This window comes from Grus americana, chromosome 28 (genome assembly GCF_028858705.1).
Source record: "Grus americana isolate bGruAme1 chromosome 28, bGruAme1.mat, whole genome shotgun sequence".
Taxonomy (NCBI): Eukaryota; Metazoa; Chordata; class Aves; order Gruiformes; family Gruidae; genus Grus; species Grus americana.
The window spans coordinates 5,800,245-5,820,102 of NC_072879.1; the positions used below are offsets into that span (position 1 = coordinate 5,800,245).

General features: G+C 46.1%; 1 protein-coding gene across 1 annotated transcript; it reads right to left on the reverse strand.

Annotated features, from left to right (window-relative positions):
* Window positions 1–125: 125 nt before the first annotated feature.
* RAB11B (RAB11B, member RAS oncogene family) lies at window positions 126–19,568 on the reverse strand. The gene is made up of 5 exons (XM_054805249.1): window positions 19,411–19,568; window positions 12,834–13,029; window positions 10,747–10,940; window positions 9,124–9,204; window positions 126–5,068 (listed from the first exon to the last, which is right to left on the reverse strand). Exons 1-5 carry the CDS (start codon window positions 19,448–19,450, stop codon window positions 4,923–4,925), a joined length of 657 nt encoding a protein of 218 aa, XP_054661224.1. The 5' UTR covers window positions 19,451–19,568; the 3' UTR covers window positions 126–4,922.
* Between the last annotated feature and the right edge of the window lie 290 nt (window positions 19,569–19,858).

Genomic DNA, 19,858 nt, shown 5'->3' on the forward strand with positions numbered 1-19,858 from the left:
CGGGGCGGCGGGCACGGCCCTCTCCGGAGCTCCCGGGGCGGTGGATACCGAGTCCCGGTCAGGTACCAGGGCCGAAGTGACCCTTCCCACCTCCGCTCGGAACAGAACGTCAGACACACGGTACAGTTTGGCAATCTTTATATCCACAACACAGCGTAACCATGCACAAAGAGCAAGCGATGCGTGTATTTACAGAGTGAATTGCACTTGACGCGGGAGCCAGGAAGAAAAGTAAGCGAAGGGAACCTCTCTTCTGGGTTGCATAAAGGTCCGGCGCTACTTACAGCCTGCGAAGCCCGACAGACAGCGCTGCCGCGCACGATCTGACCAGTCTGAAGTAAGGATTACTGGTGTTTACTGAAAGAGTGCAGCCCTGGAGATGCTCATTTCACGGCACCGTGCCGTTCACCACCACACTGTATCGTCTGTTAAGACTCTGCAAGTCAAGAGAACCCGACCTCAGCCCTGAATCACTGTATTTTACTTGAAGGACAGTTAGTCTTCACCTCCACTGCTTGGTTTTTCTTATTTGAAATTCAGGCCCCTACCTTTAATACTGGTTTTCCTAGTTCTTGATGAAGGAAACGGCCTCCCTAAGTGACTGAGTCACTTCATTAGGATTTTTTTTTTTTTTTTTTTGCTTCTACACAGTCCAGAACCTCTAAGCAAGTTCTTCCTTCGTGCTTGGAAGGGAAACGACCACCAAGCACAGGTAAGACTCAGCCATTGATGGCCCACACCCACAGCTTCTGGAACGGGGGAATCATTCCCATCGGGAAGCAAAAAAAAAAAACACCTACTGTACGTATTTCCAAGCGGCTTTTGGTAAACGACCTGCTCAGATAAAAGGCACAGACCAATCCTTACCACCCTGGCACGTCCAGCTGAGCGCGCTCTCCTGTTCGCACAAGAACACCCCGTTACCAGCCCTTCCGCGTTCTGTGGGGTCACTACCAGTGATCTAACAGGACGGCACCCAAGCGGGGGGGATCTCTAGGAGGCAGCAGTCTTTCTACGGCTTCCAACCTGCCAGGAGTGCTGAGAGGCAATCACAGGGGGAAGGGATCACGGCGCCTTTTCCTTCTACCAAATCTTGATGGTCTCCTCAGCAGGCACAAAAACCTTTTTAACAAAGTAGCAAGCAGTCACTCGTCAACTGGATTTTCACATTTATACAAGAACTTTAAAACCTTCCTATGAATTAAACTTTCTTGTCCTGTGCAGGCTACAGACAAAGTCTCGGAGGAGATCCCAGAATCACTCACCTACTCCGTAAGCATCTGACTCAACAGGAAGAAAAGAAGTTAGATTCAGGAGGTCTACCCAATGAATTTCTTTTACCAATTACCCATTTGTGTGCTCAACCAAATCCATTTTATATGTGAATTTTGGGCCTTTACTCTTCTGATAATTAACGGGGTAATTAGCAGAAAAGACCCCTGTCTAATTCTGCATTAGAAGACCTGTTCTAACTATCAGCAGGAGCCTTCAACAGAGATTTACATCACTGACACTGGGTGGGAAGCACTCGGCACTTTTTAGCGTTATTTTTCAATAGTTAAATGAAAGTCATCCTCAACATCCAAGTAAAGCAAGTATAGCACATGTTCCTTCTTTCACAGGCAGCTTTCCTGTCGTCACGAGTTTTACATAAGCCAAATTCTACCCTCAAACCTCTTCTGGCAGATGGAAGAGAGCTGGAACCTTTTCTATTTTCCTGACAGTACCACTGAGGGACACAGAGCCAGCGAAGCTGCAGTATGAAGCAGTCCAGGTGACGTTACATTTAACTGCTATTTTCACATCAGGAAAGCATGGTGAAGGGGTCTGGCCTAATGGAGAGCTTTGAATGTCAGACAGCTCTTCAATAATTCGAGCTTCCTCAGGATTCCTCCAAGTCTTCCCCTCTGCAATTTCAGTAACCATCGCCAACAGGGGGCTGGGTGGTAACTATAGTTCTGAGCAGCGCACAATGCTTTCAGCGAGACACCGCGGTACTCGAGGTCAAAAGCATTTTCCTGTCTACACCCAGGAAGACGGTTTTACCAGGCAGAACTGCTCCACTTGTCCTTTTTCTATCGGCACCGATGGCTCTGGGCTTGGTCTCGGCAAGAGCGTCTCAAACCCACCAAAGGGCTGCGTCTCTAACCGCCTGGAGAGCGGCACAGCAATCTGGGAAAGAGCCAACACCTACTCCGATAAACTGAGCGACCACAGCAGATAGAGCCACAGCAGAGCTTACGGTGCTCACACGAGCTATGTGCGCGCACACGTGCACGCACACATGTGCTTCCCACCGCTCGGGTGTACCAAACAGTCCTGCAGCAAAGGACAGCAGGCCTTTCCACGTCACACAACAGATCTCAAAAACAACCCAACTCCCAGCATTGACGGCACAGGTCTGAGACCCCACCTGCTCTGAGGGGGCCTTGGTCAACGCACAATGAAGTTGTACAAAATCTCTTCGATACCCATATAATTTAACAACACTAAAGCCCTAGACATGAACCTTTTGTTGGGACTCTGAGGCAAAACTTAAGAGCCTTCCACAAAGTCAAAGACAAAATATCTGTTAAGAGACAAGGAAGTGACTGAACTGCTTCTCAACTTCTTATACCAGGCCAGAGTGATTCTGGAAACTTCATGCTAAGAACAGGATTTGTGGCGTAAACACGTTAATACATCACCCTGAACTAATAAGCCTTAACAGCATGATTCTTCCTCGTGCTATTCAACTCATTTCTTTATAAATAAAGTTTTCTTCAAAAATTAAGGAGCCCAGCTCCACTAGTGTCCACCTGTTCTTGAACGAAATATTTTCAATACCTCAGAATTTTCCACTCTCTCTGATGATGTGCTCATCTGCCAGCCTTCTAAATACTGACTGCACATCACATTCTGGTCTAGGATCACCAAAGAGGAGATGTCTCCACTTCCCACTGGCTGCATCTTCTCTCAACAGGATGCCATCAAAGTAAATACCAAGTGTTGAAACTGGGACACCCTTGGGACAGAACACTGCGATGCCTAAAGAGGAATTCATATCGTCATTCAATGAGATTAGGCTACAAGCATGCACCCCTTCACCTCGAACGTACCCTCTACAAGCTGAACAGTGGAAGTGCTAGGCACCACGTGCACCCTTTGCTGTGAACTACAGCCCTCTAGGTATATACAGCACAAAATTAATGGCGTTGGTCTGCAAATCTTATAAAAGAAAAGCCATCAGAGTTAACCGCCCTTAATTTTATTACATAACCAGACAGAACAGTTGAGACTGGAATGTCAGATTTCCCCTTCAAGCACAATTCACAGTTTCATATTTGCTTTGTATCAGAAAAGAAAAATCAACTCACTAATATGCAGGTAGGATTCAGAGTGAGGTACAGTCTCACAATACAGAGCAAAAATTCACTGCAAATTGCTTCACTAGCCTTCAGAGAGCAGCAGATGGTCTCCAACTCTTCCTTTAGACAGTTTCACCCAGTATTTGCCTCATCATAACATTCAGTGTATACCAGAGGGGATGAAAGCGTGTAACAGCTAGTGAATGATGAAAAGCCATCATCATAGAGGATTTTCACAAGCTAGCAAGAGACTGACTACGCAAAGTTGTGATAACATTCTTCCCATTCAGCAAAACAAAGTATTATAGTAGTTAGCCCTGCTGATGACAAATCTGTTACATCAGGTGAAGTACAATCATTTGAGAATTACAGTCTGCAATTCAGTAAAACTGAGTAAGAGGAAAACAACAGGTTAGTAGCTATTACGTGAAACCTTCATATTATGCATTTTAGTAGAGGTCAAGAAGATTATGCACAAGGTCAATAGTGAAAGATCATGAAGAGAAGTTCAAGATGCTATGGTTCTGCAGAAGTTTTACAAAATGTATAAAGTACTGTGTTTCTCTACAACAACCAAAACCCTTACAAGTGCAGGTATATACATGACATGAAAATATTGCTTCACTCACTCAAACAGGGGTAGGAGAGATCTAGAGAAAAAGCAGCATGCAAAAAAATCCTGGAACTATAGAAGATCCTGCTTTCAGACACTGATCTACAGTACAAAATAAGCCTACTTGTACAGGTTGCAAAAGGTTTCTGAAATCAGTATGCTGGCACTTACTGTACAGTAATGTTAACTGATTAACATAAGCCATGAATAAATATTAGGCCACTTCACAAAGCCTGCACAAGCAGCACAGGCATTCATGGTGGCAGAGAAAGCAATGCAGACATACTTCATTGTTCCCAAATAAAACAAGAATAGAGAAAGATTTCCCAAGCAGGAAACAGTAAACTACACAGCCAGACTAACTGTATTAGGGGTAGTTACATAATAAGTAATGTTATTTTCAACAGCTTTCTTATGTGTGTGCAGCCACTAAAAACCTCACTGTGAGACTATCAGGACAGAAAAAAAGAGCATTTGGTAGGATAGCTATTTTCTTTTAATTTCTCCCTCATGTTTACAGAAACGCAAGAAAAATCTGACTATGGGAGGAAAAAAACCTTGTCACCTAAATTAGTTATTTCTTCAACTGTTATAGTCAAGTCACCATGGTTGCTCTCACAGGAAAAAAAAAAAACCAACAAAACCCCCCAAGAACCAAACACAAACAAAATCATTTGAGGAGAGTGTTTCATGGGATAATATCCAGCAGCAGATGTTCCAACACAAACATGTCTATCAGATCAGTGCCTACGTTTCAAGCCCAAAAGTCACCACACTGAAGGGGATTTCAGAGGCAGGAGAATGTTAGCCCTACAATTAAAGCTCTAAGATGAAAGGGGGGACTTGGGAATGGGGTAAAGGAGGGAAGAGGGAGTCACTGAATCACAGGAGATAAGAAGTGCACACAAGTTTCTAAATGAAGCCTAGACGAAGTGAGGGGCACAAGAGTCATCGACAGGAGGTCACAGGTTCTGACAGCACTGGAGTTTGTTGGATTTCTGTCCATCGGTGGTTGGTGGGACACTGATGTCAACTACGTTGTTGCCAGGAGACTCATCGTGTGCAGACCGATCTGCAATCTGCTTCTGCGAAACAATGCGGTAGATTTCTGAAATGAGAACAGACTTGTTAAATCCCAGAACGGCATTGCCTCCAACGGAGCACTTGCACGTGTCCAAGCAAGCTGTCAAAGAAGATGCTAGAACGCAAGAATGAGAAGATTTTAACTTGAGAGCTGTGAAAGGGAATCTAGTCTGACCAGCTGTGGCATGTAACATCTGGCCGGCTTTCCATCTCTGTAATGGATACGCCAGCTCTGTCTGGAAAAGTTATTAAGACAAGATTCCTTACGGTCTTCCACAACAGTGCTTCCCATTGTGTTCTTTTTCAATGACTCCATGAACACAGGTATTATTAAAAGGCTTTTTAAATGAGAAAGGAGCAGGAATTCTAAAATAGGGAATGATTTTTGATTTTGAAAATGGGCAGCAATCTAGAAACACCAATCAACAGGATGCTTGCAAAACGTCATTGCGCAGCAGCAATGACGGTATCTATTTCACACTTTAGCTTCTGGCAAGCTGCTTCTACCAAAAGACAGAAATTCCTACTCTTCTCTGTAACAAATCAGTTTTCACACCTATGACAGTAAAAAGCCACATGGTTACGTAAAGCCCCATATTGATCTGAAAATGCTTTTCCTGAGAGAATTAATTTATTTGACTCAAATTAATTTATGCCTGAAAGCACACAGATCCACAAAGCTGTAACCGCTGAGGAGAGACTGCCAAGTTAAAAGCTTTCAGAAACAAACCATTTCAACTGCATAGTTAGCAGAAATAATTTAAGTTGAAAGGTTTTTAAATTACTTATTTCACTGACTATAAGCCCTTGTTCCAACTTCCCTCCATTGTGAGACAGGAAAAGGGCAAGTACCTCCCTGGAAGTCTGCGGTAAATATTATGGTCACATTGGTACAGCCACAGCCTCAAAACAGCAACACCCGAAGTCTTTAGTAAGGATTAAAAATCATGGGGGACTACTTGGGTTTTGTTTATGTATTTATTTGTTTTAAAAAGAAAGTGCACATATTTACATTGTTTAAAATGGAAACATTTAACCCAAGACTGATCTTGTTGCCTCTCGCTGGGGGGTGTCAGTTCTAGTGATCCCTCAAACTGGTGGCCAGTAAGGAAACTCCCGTCCTGCTGCTCCCACCCTCCTCCAAGTCCCCCACAGTTGCTCCCAACTCACTGCTCTACACAGCACGTTTTCCCTGGTTTCTCTTCCTCCCTTAGAAGGAAGATTCTCCCCTGAGTAATCACTTTAGGAACAGCCTTTTCAGGACTACTCAGTCTTACTAGTCACATCCCCGCTGTACCTGAACTGGACAATCTCAACACTTTTGGGAGCCCAGGATGCTGCTAAGAGATAGCGTTTGGAGTTCAGTTCATCCAGCCTTGACCTCACCTTGAGTTCTGGCTCCCTGAGTATCTTACTTGCTACAGCAGACCGTATTGGGGCTCTCCTAGAGCAGCCTTAGGCCATCCTCTCTACCCAGGGTCAGTCTCAGGACAACACTGCAAGGGAAGACAGGGTGGATGGCAACTGCTGAGCTACGCTCAAGAGCACCAAAACCATGGATACCGTCTCAAAGCACCAGGCAAGTCACCTCAGATCCAGCCAAGTGTCACAGATAAGCAGCGAACCTGCTGTAAGGCTGCCCTGCGCAAGAGTGCCAGCTCAGGCACCGGGCGGTCTTCTCTACGGCAATATTCTCCAGTGGCTTCACCAGTAGCTCTAATGACTCAACCCAAATCTTGCTGGGCAGCAAATATAACCCATTCCTAGTCTGTCAGGCTTTTTACTTCTAGGAGCAGCTTGGCTATCCTTTCTCTCCAGCCTCTCCCTTCTTGGTTATCTTCCTCTAAATGCAACACATTTCTGGTACCAGCAGAGCTGGCCAGCACCAGATCTAGCGATCCCAACACCTCCTACGGCTTCCCTGCACACCTCTGCAAAAGAAAGCTAAAAGAGCCTGCCTTACAGAATTCACTGTATTAAAACTCAGCTTTTTTCCTAGTAATAGGCTCTATAATCAAGAAACAATAATACAAAGCCAATTCTTTGGGCAGCATCCAATAAGCAACGTACACCAGATGCTTCCTGATCATCAAGTAGAACCAGAACAAATGCTCATTCTCATTCAACTGAGATCAGTATCTGGTCACAATAAAGCTCAGAAAATGCTCACCTTGAGATGTTGTGGGACATGTAAATCAGGCACAACTCCCCAAAACAGCGTACAGCACTGAGACTACAGAGACAGTTTATCAGTCTAGAATTCAGCTAGGGTAAGCAACAGTCAGGAATCGGACCTTGCCAAATCTTCGTGTTCATGGTACGGATCTTAAAAAGCTTTCCAAGAGACAGAACAAACACACTGACAAATTATATGGTGTTCTCCTCTCTTTAGGACAAGATTCAGATCTCATTGGGCAGTCAGAGGTAGAACAGTAATCCAATACCTGTGTGATAGCCCTCTTCCTATTTAGATATGATTTTTAAGGGTTCTTTGCCAATTACCAATTACTTCATTTAAGGAGTGGAAGACTATGCTTTGAAACATCCACAGGTAACTTCTCTGACACCTCAAATAGTATTTTGAGATACGACTACTGCAGAACTCAGAATGGGAGGCAGAGTGTCTGAAAGCATAGATGCTCAAGTTTATTGGGGTTTGTTAGCTCCAATTCAGCAGCCCTGCAGGCTCATGCTGGTTTCCTTCAGACACCCTTGTGTGACAGCACCATGCTCCCCAGGACTCTGCTTCCAAGGATTAACTCAGGCAGAGTGCAGAGTCACCTCAGACTGGTGCCAGAATAATACATCCTCTGGAACACAGAGTGCTAAAGCATACAGCGCTGACGTGCTCATACAAACTAAAGTCTAACTAAAAATTAAAGTAGGATTAGGCCAAACCCCAAGTTTGGGAAAAGTCACTCACCCCAGCTGAAGTAACAACACAGAGATGAGCAGCACTTATTTTATGCATCTCTCTTGCACTTCTACATATCCTCACCACTTCAACCCTGTCCTTCTTCCTTCTCCTACATCATGACCATCCAACTGACTTCTTGACCAACCTCACTTTGAAGGAAATCAGCAAGGACCCCATGTGCTGCATTCAGCCCAGAACAGATCTGCACTCTTCCAGAGGCAAAACGAGCGCTTTGGCTCAAATTTGTGACACACCAGCTGGAAATCCCTGTGAGCCTACTGACAGGAGTGCTCTGGCTTAGCACAGCAAGGAGGACTTGCTGGTGTACCTACGGTAATAAAGATTTACTGCTGAATCCTAGGCCTCATGTGCAGTAGGGTGGTCCCTTACTCCAGGGCCAAGAATATACATGCACGCAAGAGCTCCATCTTAAGGAATGGAAATTCTCACCTACAGTCTGAAAGAGGAAAAAAGCACTGGAGTACTACTACCTGGAATACCTCTGATACTACATGCAGTGGACCACTATGAGCCACATAGCATTCCTACACATATGGCATGTCTGAAGCTGCAACTGGACACTGTGCACTCAGCAGCCACATCTACAGCAGCTGCACACGCTGAGGAACGTTCTTGGGCAGTGGAAATTATAAGCCCGGACCTCATTTTGGCCTGTGAGCACTATCATGTTCTTGGACAATTTCAGGGACTCTTCAGAGACATTCCCAGAAGGCAGCCTGCATGCAGCTCTTCTGGTGGTACAGTCACCTGCAACTCTTGCCATCAGCTGAGAATAAGAGTTCAGTAGTCTGGACAAAAATATTACGTACCAGTCTGCTTCGGTGCAAGAGAACACACTGGAACATTTAACTTCCTGGCGTGACTGTGGCTTCACTGCCTAGATTTCGTGCAGGCACAGAACTACTAGTGCTTTTACAACAGTGCTACTGCAATGGCTTGAATTTATGGAGTATCAGGAGACTAGAAACCTCCAGATTCTTGGGCAGAAAGGTATGTGTGGGGTGGGAGGCAGAACACAAAGGTACGATTAGAAGGCTTGCAAACAAACCATCATTCCCAAAACATTCTAGCTAACTGCAAAACATGCCCATGAAGAAGATCCACTACCTCAGGAGATCCTCTGAATCCACAACAAACCATACCTGTAAGGATGTTCTTGAAGGCTTCTTCTACATTTGTTGAATCCAGAGCAGAAGTTTCAATAAAAGATAAGTTATTTTTTTCTGTAATAAATAAGAAGTGGTTCAGTTAAAAACTTTAACAGCACTTTATTTCACCTTTACTTTGAGGTTTTCACCCTTATTTTTAGGCCAAATCAGCCAGGGTACAGTCTTTTATTTTTTTTTTCCCCCGTTACACTGGGAACAACTTGGCGCACCATTTATTTAGCTGCTAGCGTTTCAGCAGCATCACCCTGACCACTGCCTTTCCATAGTGTGAGAGCATTTTCCTCACTGCAGCCCTTGCTCAGTCAAGCAATACATTTCCCCCCAGCCTTGCACAATATTATTCTCATTGGCTACAGATCACTCCTCGAAGTGTCTTGAGTAAGAGCACAGGCAAAAGCATGTTGGCTGCAATAGGAGTCACAATTCTCTGCAACTCCAAGAAGATAAACAGACCTACGCTTTCCTAATCAGACCCTACCTCCAAATTACAATAAAACTCCTAGTAACACAGTCTATTTTCTTCTTTCCTCTTGCAATAGATACATGTTTTTAATTACAAAAAAGGATTGTGATTAACACCCAAACATCACACCTAGAATGGTACTGCACCACCTGCCTAGACACAGGCAGATTTCAGTCACAGAGATTAAGTGGCAACACCTGTACCATCACTAGCTATTTAAAACAGCCTTAGTAGGAAGTTGGGGCAAAAAAATAAGATGTTGAACCAAGCGACCAAAGTAGCACACTAAGGTGCCTACTAACTTCCTTTGCTTCTCTTATATAGACTTCACTTCTCATTCGTCTGAAAATGTAAAGCGGTTTTCCTAACCACGAGGTACTTGCTTACTAGCAAAATTCAGAAAACATGTTTAAGCAAGCCCTAGTGATATTCCTAGAAGGACTTTAAAGGCTATACACTAAAATTCCACCTCCAAGCTTGACAGCCGCACAAAAGTAAGCTGAACGTCCCTATAAGGGACAAAAGAGTATCGGAGCAGTGCTCTGCAAGATAAGAAACAGAGAAGTAACGCAGTAGTGGCAGCTCACAAAACCCACTTGATTTCTCCCAACAACTGATAATCTCTGAGTCTGATGATCACTGCGTTTAAATGAAACTAGATGGCACTACTATATGCATCAGTGGTCAGGAGCAGAAACTACACCATCGAAGAGCAGGTTCAGTATTCATTTGCAGCTGTCCACATTGACATGTACTCAGTAGAACCAGGCCTCTAAGAAGGAAGGAAAGACATTTTGTGTTGTGATATTTATATTGTGATATTTTCTCTTCTAAATGTTGCTTACTGTTTCTAGCCTTGCTAGAGGAAGTGTTTAATCTTCAGCTATCAGGCAGCTCAAGGACAGCGTTTCAAAAACATGTACTGTCACTGGATTTAAAAAAAACCAAAAAACAAAAGAACCCAACCACACGCACTATTTAATAAGCCAAGACATTTTCATTTAAAAAAAAAAAATCTTAAATGCCTTTTCTAGGGTCAAAAATAAAACTTGAGGTGAAAGTTTAGGCCTCGACAACAACAGAGTGATTACAGCTTGCACCAACATCGTCAAGTTCAGAAAGCGACTACAAACCTGCAAAAGCCCGGGCCTCGTCAGTGGGCACAGCTCTCAGGTGGCGCAGGTCGCTCTTGTTACCCACCAGCATGATGACAATATTGTTGTCCGCGTGATCTCTAAGCTCCTTTAGCCAACGCTCCACGTTCTCGTAGGTGAGATGTTTGGCAATGTCATAGACAAGAAGAGCCCCAACAGCACCGCGGTAGTATCTGAAACCATAAGGCACATTCTTTTACGGAGAGCTCTGAGTTACACCAACAAACCTGGTATCTAGCTCTTCTATACTGATTACTACTAAAAATTTAAAAACATTCCTCTTGTTCGGAAGAAGCTGTGGGGATTTTTTTGTTTGTTTTTTTGTCGTTTGGTTTGTTGGTTTGGTTTGTGGTGGTTTTTTTTTTCTACACAGTTGGGGATTTTTTAAGCTTCAAATGCTGAGTTTTTAATGGCATCCCTAAAAAATTCCAATGTATGTAACAAAATGCTGAGGAGACTGCAGAAGCCATGACATTTTTAATCTGCTAAAACAGTGTGCAACAAAACTCACAACGTGTTTCAGAAGCGGTACTAGAAGGTTTTGGTGAAGTTACAACTTATCTTTCTACTAGGAAAACAGTCCTTTGTAAAATGTCTGCATTTGTTGCTGATCCTTCAAATACCTCCTGTCCCTCTTAAAAATTAAAGAGGGGGACTCTGGGCTGTACCGACACTTATCCACAAGCCTGTAATCCAAGCACGGAGTTTGCTCCGTCAGTGCAGGCTTGGGCCCGTTTCAACTCAAGCCAAGGGCTCAGGACAGCACAAGCCAATCTATATCAGCAATCCTATAGCGTCTATATCTCTCTCCCACACAATTCTCCTCCGCCCGGCCAGCGCCTGTCCGACACACTGTTGAACTGATTCAGGGCACCAAGTCAGCAGAAAACATTCACTTTTCGCTGCTGGTTGGCGTTCCGCTGGCTTAGCAAGCTGAACTGGCCTAGCGATGTGTCAAGCAAGAGCTCGTGCCAGCAGAGAGGAGAGGCAGGATCACAGGACTACAGCTCACCGATTCTCATCGGCCAAGTCTGTTGTTGAGCCAGACTCAGCCAGCAGTTTTTCTGCTAAGCTTTCACAGCAGTAAGAACAATTTAAGGGTCACCAAAAAAATTCTGAAAAACCCACTAACGATATGGAAAAAATGCAATTTGAAATTGCCACTGACATCTGCTTCTGTATTACTTTGGTTTTGCATTCCTTCCCTATAGATTATTCCCTATGGGCTCCACGCTCTTCTATTTTTCTCCCATCTATTGTGCATATTACCCTATTTCACCTCAATGAAAAAAGTTCCCCTTACCTTGAGATAATGCAAATGGCTCAATCTGTGTGTGATTCAGAAATAAGTTTGTACCCTTAAAACTGATGCACATCTGTAACACTAAAAAATTTCAACTTCTTAAGACACTGTCTGGATTAACAAGGTACCATACATAAAAGCTTCTCAACCCCACTGTTCTAAATAGGGATGTGCCTAATGCTGCAGAGTCAGCATTATCACAGTTGCCCTCCTACTTACCGGTTATTCAGCGTGCACTCTTGGACCTAATTTTCAGAGCTGTGACTAATTCAAAGTCATTGAGATTTCAAGGCGGTTTGTGGCTGCAGATTGTCCCAAAAACACCAATGTCAAGATTGAGGGGGCAATAAAGACCAGAAGCCACTGGCATTACAGTAAGCTACAATGCCGTGACCAAACCTTGATGCCAAACAGTATCCAGCTTCCATCAGAAATGACGTTCGTTGCACATGATGAGGATAGCACCTCCAGGGCAGGTAAAAAACCCAAACCGCAAGACTCAAACAGAATTTCCCCAGACCTTTGATTTAAGCTGTCTTTTTTTCTATAATAGCATCATTAGAATCTAAAAATTACTTTCATTATATTAATCAAGGAACACAAAAGTATTTGCTATCTTATGGCTTGGATCTACATTGAAGTCTGTTGTGATGGTTTCGTCACGTGTCCCAAATAGGTTTCATTAATTCCCTAACCCATAAATTGATCTGCACCATCTCTGCTGGACTTCAACTGTTAGCCTGAGCAAAGACATAGTACTCACGCTGAGGTAATGGCACGGTATCGTTCCTGTCCTGCAGTATCCCAGATCTGCGCTTTTATCGTCTTCCCATCCACCTGGATGCTCCTGGTAGCAAATTCCACCCCAATGGTGCTCTTGCTCTCCAGATTGAACTCATTGCGTGTGAAACGTGACAGAAGATTACTCTTCCCAACTCCAGAGTCTCCAATCAACACAACTGTAAGAAAAGACATTATTTTCAAAATGAATTCTTCATACCAGCACCTGCATAGTGCAGTGGTGCTACCTGGCTGCTACGCTGCCTTGCAGGCAGGACCCAGAGGAGTTGCACAGCCAGATAAACACAGGAGAAAGTTATGCTGACAACACCTCAGACCTTACTACTCGCAGCTTGCTTCCCCAGCCCCAAAACAGCCCCAAGCCTTTTTGTTTCCAGCAGCTGCTCAGTTCCTCAGAGATGGAAATGAGAAATTGCTACAGCAACCAAACATTGCTCTGGAGGCCCCAAGCACCACCAGTAATTAGAGGGAACTAGACGTCCCTTGCATCCTCAACCTTTTGCAGAGGAAGGCTGCAACCCACATTTCAAGAAACACTACAGTCAAGAACATGGCAACAGGCTACCTGTCTGCCTGACAAAAGCCTGTGTACAGTATAAGCCTACTCTATTTTTATTAAAAAAACCCAGAACACAGTGAGTAAACAATTATTTGCAGTCCCTGTTGGGGTCATACAGGGTGGTATTTTATTTCAATAATTTAATTCATAATTATGTTCACCACAAAAAGAAGAAAACAGGAGACGTTTGATACTACAAACAAGATACAAAGCAAAGCAGAACTTCACCCAGCAAAACGAGTTCTAGTAGATTGCAGGAGAAGATGAGCTAAAAATCTGCCTCCACACAGTGTTGCCATGCTAACAGAAAAACGTTAGTGCAGAGAGATCCTCAGCACAGAAACCCCAGCTTTCCTGAAAGGAGCTGTGAAAACAAAAGGTACATCTTGTAGTAGGAGTTTCCCTCTACTCTGAGGCTGAAGCTCTCCACCGACGCCGAGGCACTCGCACAGGCTGCTGCTTCGCACCCAGCTGCTGGACCAGGCTCTCCACGAGACCTCATCAACAACTCCGACGACGAGGTTTGCTATGCTAGGTTCTTTACTAGGCAGCTAATGCAACTACACACATTTTCTTAAATCCCTGTATTACTGACCAGAGCAAGAAATAACTAAAGGGAAACAAGACTAAAAGCAATTAAGCCATCCTCCCTTAGTCTCAGCAAATACTGTATCACGTGTGGCTCTGGTATTCAAGCTAACAGTATCCTGGCTTGAGCAGAAGAAGAAAGGCAGTCTCAGCAAGGTTTCTTCAGCCCTGGGAACATTTCCTACTTCGGTTCAAAGTACGGATTTGTTGATCCTCCTCATTCGTACGATCTGGTTTTCCTATAGAAAAGCAGACATGGGCAGAAAACATTCTCGATCCTCCACAACAAATTACAGAAGACTCCTCTCATCCCATGCTTCCAGAATGAGCTCACCAGCATTCTCCCAGGACCAAGGATCGTGCTTGTCTTTTAGTGTTATTACAGCTTGGTTTTGCTCAGGCCATTGTTCCACGCTGCTCCAGTTCGCGTATACCTCCCCAGCCCTGCGAGCACGTTCCCAAACTTCTGCTACTCCGCTGCAACAGCTCCCGAGCTGCACGGGGAGGATTGCTGAAATGCTCCGGACTGCCCCCCCAGCATTTCATCCAGCTGACAGCACAGACAGACGGACAATTGTGCTAGCACAGCTGAACAGTCAAAACACAACAGAGGCAGGAACGGGCAGCCAGCGGATCGGGGCAACGCGCCACAAGTCCCCACCCGGGACAGCTTCAGTCAGCTCCTCACGGCGTTCTGCCTTCCCTGCAAACAGCCTAAACCATTTTTTTAGGGTATGAGAACAGATATATAAAAAAGATTTTAAGAGTTCTAACTCTAGGATTTTGTTAGCTTTATTTTCCAGACAAACAGGTTTTCATCACTAATTCCAGGGGGTGTTCCAAGAACAGGCTGAAGGTCACCCATCTTGCACAGTGATCTGCTGGCTTGGAGCAGGCCGTACCCTACGGCAAAGCCCTGACCATAGCCCGAAGGAGGTAAGAACATCTGCCACACAAGCTAGACCACCTTGGAAAAACCCTGAAGCTTCCAACTCTTTCCAAAGGGAGTCACCTCCTCAGGAACCTGCAGCTCGAGAAAGCACAGTCGTCTCCCTGGGTTCTAGCCGCTGCCTCTCCTCTGGCATTTTAAAATTATCAGCTTTGTGCAGAAACCATGCAAATGGCTCTCAGGTCATTAACTCCATCTGTCGCAGGAAGAAAATTCCAGGGGTCCTGCACTACTTTACCCGGTTACTCGCCTCTGCTGCAATCTGGCAACAAAGCACCAGGCTCCCCTTTACCGGGCTGCTCCACGTTCTTAGCAGAGCTTATACGAGCATTTTTGAGAAGTTACTGGATGCAGAAGTTAACAAAGGAAGGCAACCAGATCCAAACTCAGTAAATAACATTCTCCTCTATCACACAGTCTCCAAGTGCTTCTCGTTAATACTCAGTCTTGAGCATTAAACGAGCATTTTCACTTTTAGGAGAAAGACACAAAGACTAGAAGCCCACATGCAGACAGAACCCACAAACTTTTATTTTCTATGGGAATCAAGCAAGAAGATGACTTCAAGATTCTGGACTAAGTGATTAGATCTTGGGAAAGTTCCTAAATTTAGGAACAGGCCATCAGATAGCATTGCCTGTTCAAATGCAGAAGTCCTGACAGAGCAGAAAAAGTTCCAAATCGGATCCAAGAGCCTGAATACTCCCTCAGCACATCTCACCAGAATCGATGAAGTCACCACACTCCCTACGCGGCCTTTCGGGCCACGCTGTAATGGAAAGATGCTCTGATTTTAACGTGGAAGCGACCTGAACCAACCACCAGCACCAATCATCATCAGATGGCTGCAAGCACGTAAGCAAGCCCTGCCGAGCGCCCCGTGTACATCCCGATTCGCGGCGCTGCTCCTTCGATCGTTCCTGATGTCTCTCTCCTCCACCACGCCGTGCCAGCCTGCGGGTTACCGTGCACTGAGTTACCCGGCCGTCCATGGCAAAGCACTCCGCTCTTGGTCACCATCACCATTCTGCTTCCCCTGTGGTGACACAAGGACCTACAGCCGCCCGAGCGGAGCACAACCCCACCGCCGCGGGATCCTGGTACAAAGCAGAACTAAAAATCCTGGGCAATACGTTGTTGGTAAGAAAAAGAAAAAAAAAAAAATAAAGTTTATAATAGAATTTTAAATACACTAGTCTATTAATCTGGCAAAAAGAATATATTTTTTTGAACAATCAGGAAGATTAAGACTCTCTAGCAGAGACCACATAAGCAGAATTCATTATAAATATTAAGTACATACGGCTGCCAGATATTGATGACTAATATGACACGCATTTGTTTTTAATAAGCACAGCCTTTGTTAGGCTTAAGCTCTAATCAGAGCAGCCTAAATTGCCACAAAGGTAAAAGAAAGCTCTTTTTCCTATGGGTGTTTTTTCCTTCCTTTTCCATGAGCCAGCGTACATCTGCACAACCTCAAATATAATTTTTAAAATAAACACTGATAGTAGCTAATCTTCTTGAGAGGAAAATTAACGTGCAGATCACATTTTAATAGGTACGAGGCTTCCAATATTTTAACAAATATTAAAAGGTCATGAATTCAATGCCAGATCCAACCCATTCAAAACTCTTCGCAAAAAGTTCCTGCTTTTTAACCATCCCAGCTACAAAACTAATTGGGAACAGAGCCCTGAACCGCTGGCTTTGCTCAGGTTACATCACCAAAACGCATCCACAACAAGATCCTCACAGCCTCATTACTCTGCGCAGCTCTGCATACAGAATTCAGCTTGTTCTCCCAAAGGTTGGCTCAGTCATTTTGTTAACAAACAACATTCTGTTGTGATCAATAAAATAGGCAGTTCTGACTGTCGGGATGCACACAGAAGAAAGGGAAATTGGGAATAAAGATAAAGAGGCGCTAGTTTTGCGGAGCAGCTTTGAATATAACCACACTCACATCCCCAGAGTGCCACCAAACCTTAAATTAGTTTTCGCCTCCTGTGTGCTAGACCCGATAAGCCAATTACGTTCGTCTCTCCTGCAGCCCTAGTGAAATGGCTGGTCCTGAAGCACAAGCCGACGGATGCCGTGAACGAGGGAGCACTACGAACCACCAGCCAGCTACGCACAGACACTGTTGCTACAAACTCCTTGGCCATTTTCACCCCTGAACAACTGCTTTATTGGCATTATTTCACATGAAAGGGACTAACAATAAATGGGGCTCTTTGCCTTTTAAATTTTTCATGAAGCTGATTATTATAATCCATGCTAAATGACAGAAGCTTCTATACACGCAGTTCCAGATCTTCCACTACAATAAAGAGTAAAAATTGTGACTTTAAAGCAACAGTGCATTCAACTGGAGTCATCCTAAATAATATTACAGAGTAAGGATGCTAATGTCTTAAACAAGCACAACTGTAAAAGCTAAAATCAGAGTCCACCCAAATTTCCTTTAGAAATGGGTGGCAGGGGAAATGGTCAAGCCTTAAATTTAATAAAAATAATCCTTCCCAGATACAACCCTCCTCCACCCTTATTTCTGCCTCTGACCACCACAGGTACCTCACAGAAAAGAATTTAAAAGCTACGTATATAGCTAAGAAGGAGCTAAACCAAAAGTCAACCAAACCCTTGGATATTATCTTTTTCATTATGTCAATTACTCTTGATATTTAATTCCATTATTGCAGGGAGCAGAAGGGAAAGGAAGGGGAGTTGGTCCTACGGCAGAAACCTCATCCCACTTGGTTCCCTTTATATTAATTTTTTTCTTGCCTAGTCCCAAAAAGTCTAGAGGGAAGGAAGGAAAAGATGAGTACATAGGGAAGGGGGTTTTTGTTTATTTTTTAAAATAAACCAAAAACCCCCAACATCCACACAACTACCCCTTCCCAGAGGACACAGAGAAAAGGGCATTTCTCTTCCCCGTGTTTCATAAAGTGCTACGAAGTCTGCCAAGTTACTTTGAAATATCAACACAACAGCATGGTTCCTGACCAAACAGCTTTAGGTTAAGTTTCACTCAGGATAAAATTAAAAACGCATTTCAAAGCGACGTAAGTATTTTTAAAGATGAATGCAGTTTTGCCTACCTAATTGACTATTCACAGAAAGAAAAAAAAAAAAAAGAGAGAAATAAAATTTTTAGGCTTTCAAGTTCCCGGCTGTTAAACCACTTGGGAATTAGACGGTGGAATGACTTCAGAAGGAAACTAGTTTAGACCCAGACAGTTTAGCATATTTTTGGAGGTTAGTCTTCTGCTTTATAGGCAGAGAAGAAACAAGGTTTTTCCCCACACACGCACACTATCCTGAAGACTATAAAACAAATACACCAAACGAGCAAATACATCCATCAAATATTTCTAACAGGTGAGTAATTGCTCTTTCCTCTCATCAACGAGCAAACGTGGAATTGCTGCTGCCCTCGTTACGGGCCAGGTACATACAGCGCGCCCCTACATCAAACTCCTGGGAGACCTTCGCGTGTCCCACGGCCCTCCCGGACCACCCGCAAACGGCAGCGTCAACCTCGCCTTTTGTAAGGGTGAGCCCTTTGGGTGAACCTAAGGATTTCGGCCGTGCCGCCACAAGAGACCAAGCGTACATCAGGTTGGGGAACACAGAGGCGAGCGTTTGACACCCATCCCCGCCATTCCTTGGGCCTCAAAGGCAGAGTCGCGGCACGCTCCGGGAAGAAGGTCAGCCAGAGCATCTTTACGCGCGCAGGACGCCGAGGACGGTAAAACCCACCCGAGGCAGCACAAGCCGAGCGGCACCAAACCCACCCTGCGGGTCTCCGTTTCCTCACACGGCCCCTGCACGCAGCTGCTGGACACCCCCAGGTGTGACAAGCACGGGGACACAAGTATTCAAATAACCCCGGGCGAGGCCAAATTACCACTGTTAAGCTTCCTGGCTTGAGGTATTTCACGTTCACTCAGCAGCCTGCGAAGGAGTTCTCCATCCGAGCCCAAGTTTTTTCGGCTCCACACCGGGGGCGATCTCTCTGGCGACCCACCCGAACGGCACCGCCTGGAAGCCCACCTCCCCTCCAGCCCCCGGCCCGAGCCCTGAGCCTCTCCCCGCTCCCAGCCCCCGCCCCGGGGCCGCACTCCCAGCGCGCCCACCGGGGACCGCAACCGCCCGGCTGCCAGCGCGCAGCCCCCGCCGCGGCGGGGCGGGGGAAAGGCCCGCGGGGCTCCCCCGTTCTCCCCGCGCCGCCGCTCCCCCTCCGCCGCAGCCCGGCAGCGAGCCCGGCGCCAGGCCCAGCCGGGGGCGGCGGGTGCAGCCCGCAAGGCCGCCCCGCGCACAAAGGCCGCGGCGGCTGCCCCGGGCTCGGGGCAGCGCGGCCTGGCGGGGCCGGACCGGGCCCAGCGCCGCCGCAGACTCGCCAAGGGGCGCGGCGCGGCCCGCGGGCGGCGGTACCTTTGAAGAGGTAGTCGTACTCGTCGTCGCGGGTGCCCATGGCGATGGCGGCGCCGACCCTCTGGCTGCCAGGCACCGACCGCGGCCCAGCCGGAGGGGGGCCGCTCCCGCCACCGCCTATCAGCGGCCGCCAGAGCCCGCAGGAGGCGGGCGGCGCGCCAGACCCATCAACGACTCCCAATAGGCGGCGGGCGCGCCTCTGAGTGGCGGGCGGCGCTGCCCAATCGAAGGAAGGCAGCTGGGGAGGGGGCGGTGCTTGGGTGCCTGAGCCCGGACCCTGCGAGACGAGGCGGTGCCGGGGCCCGTTTTGGGGCGGGGCCTGGGGTGGGAGGGGCGGGGTTTGGTGGATGGGCGGGGCCTGGGGCGGGGCCTGGGGCGGGGGGCGCGCGCGGTGGCGGGTCCAGGCAGCGCGGGCAGCGCAGGCAGCAGCCGGGGGTGGAGGGCAGCG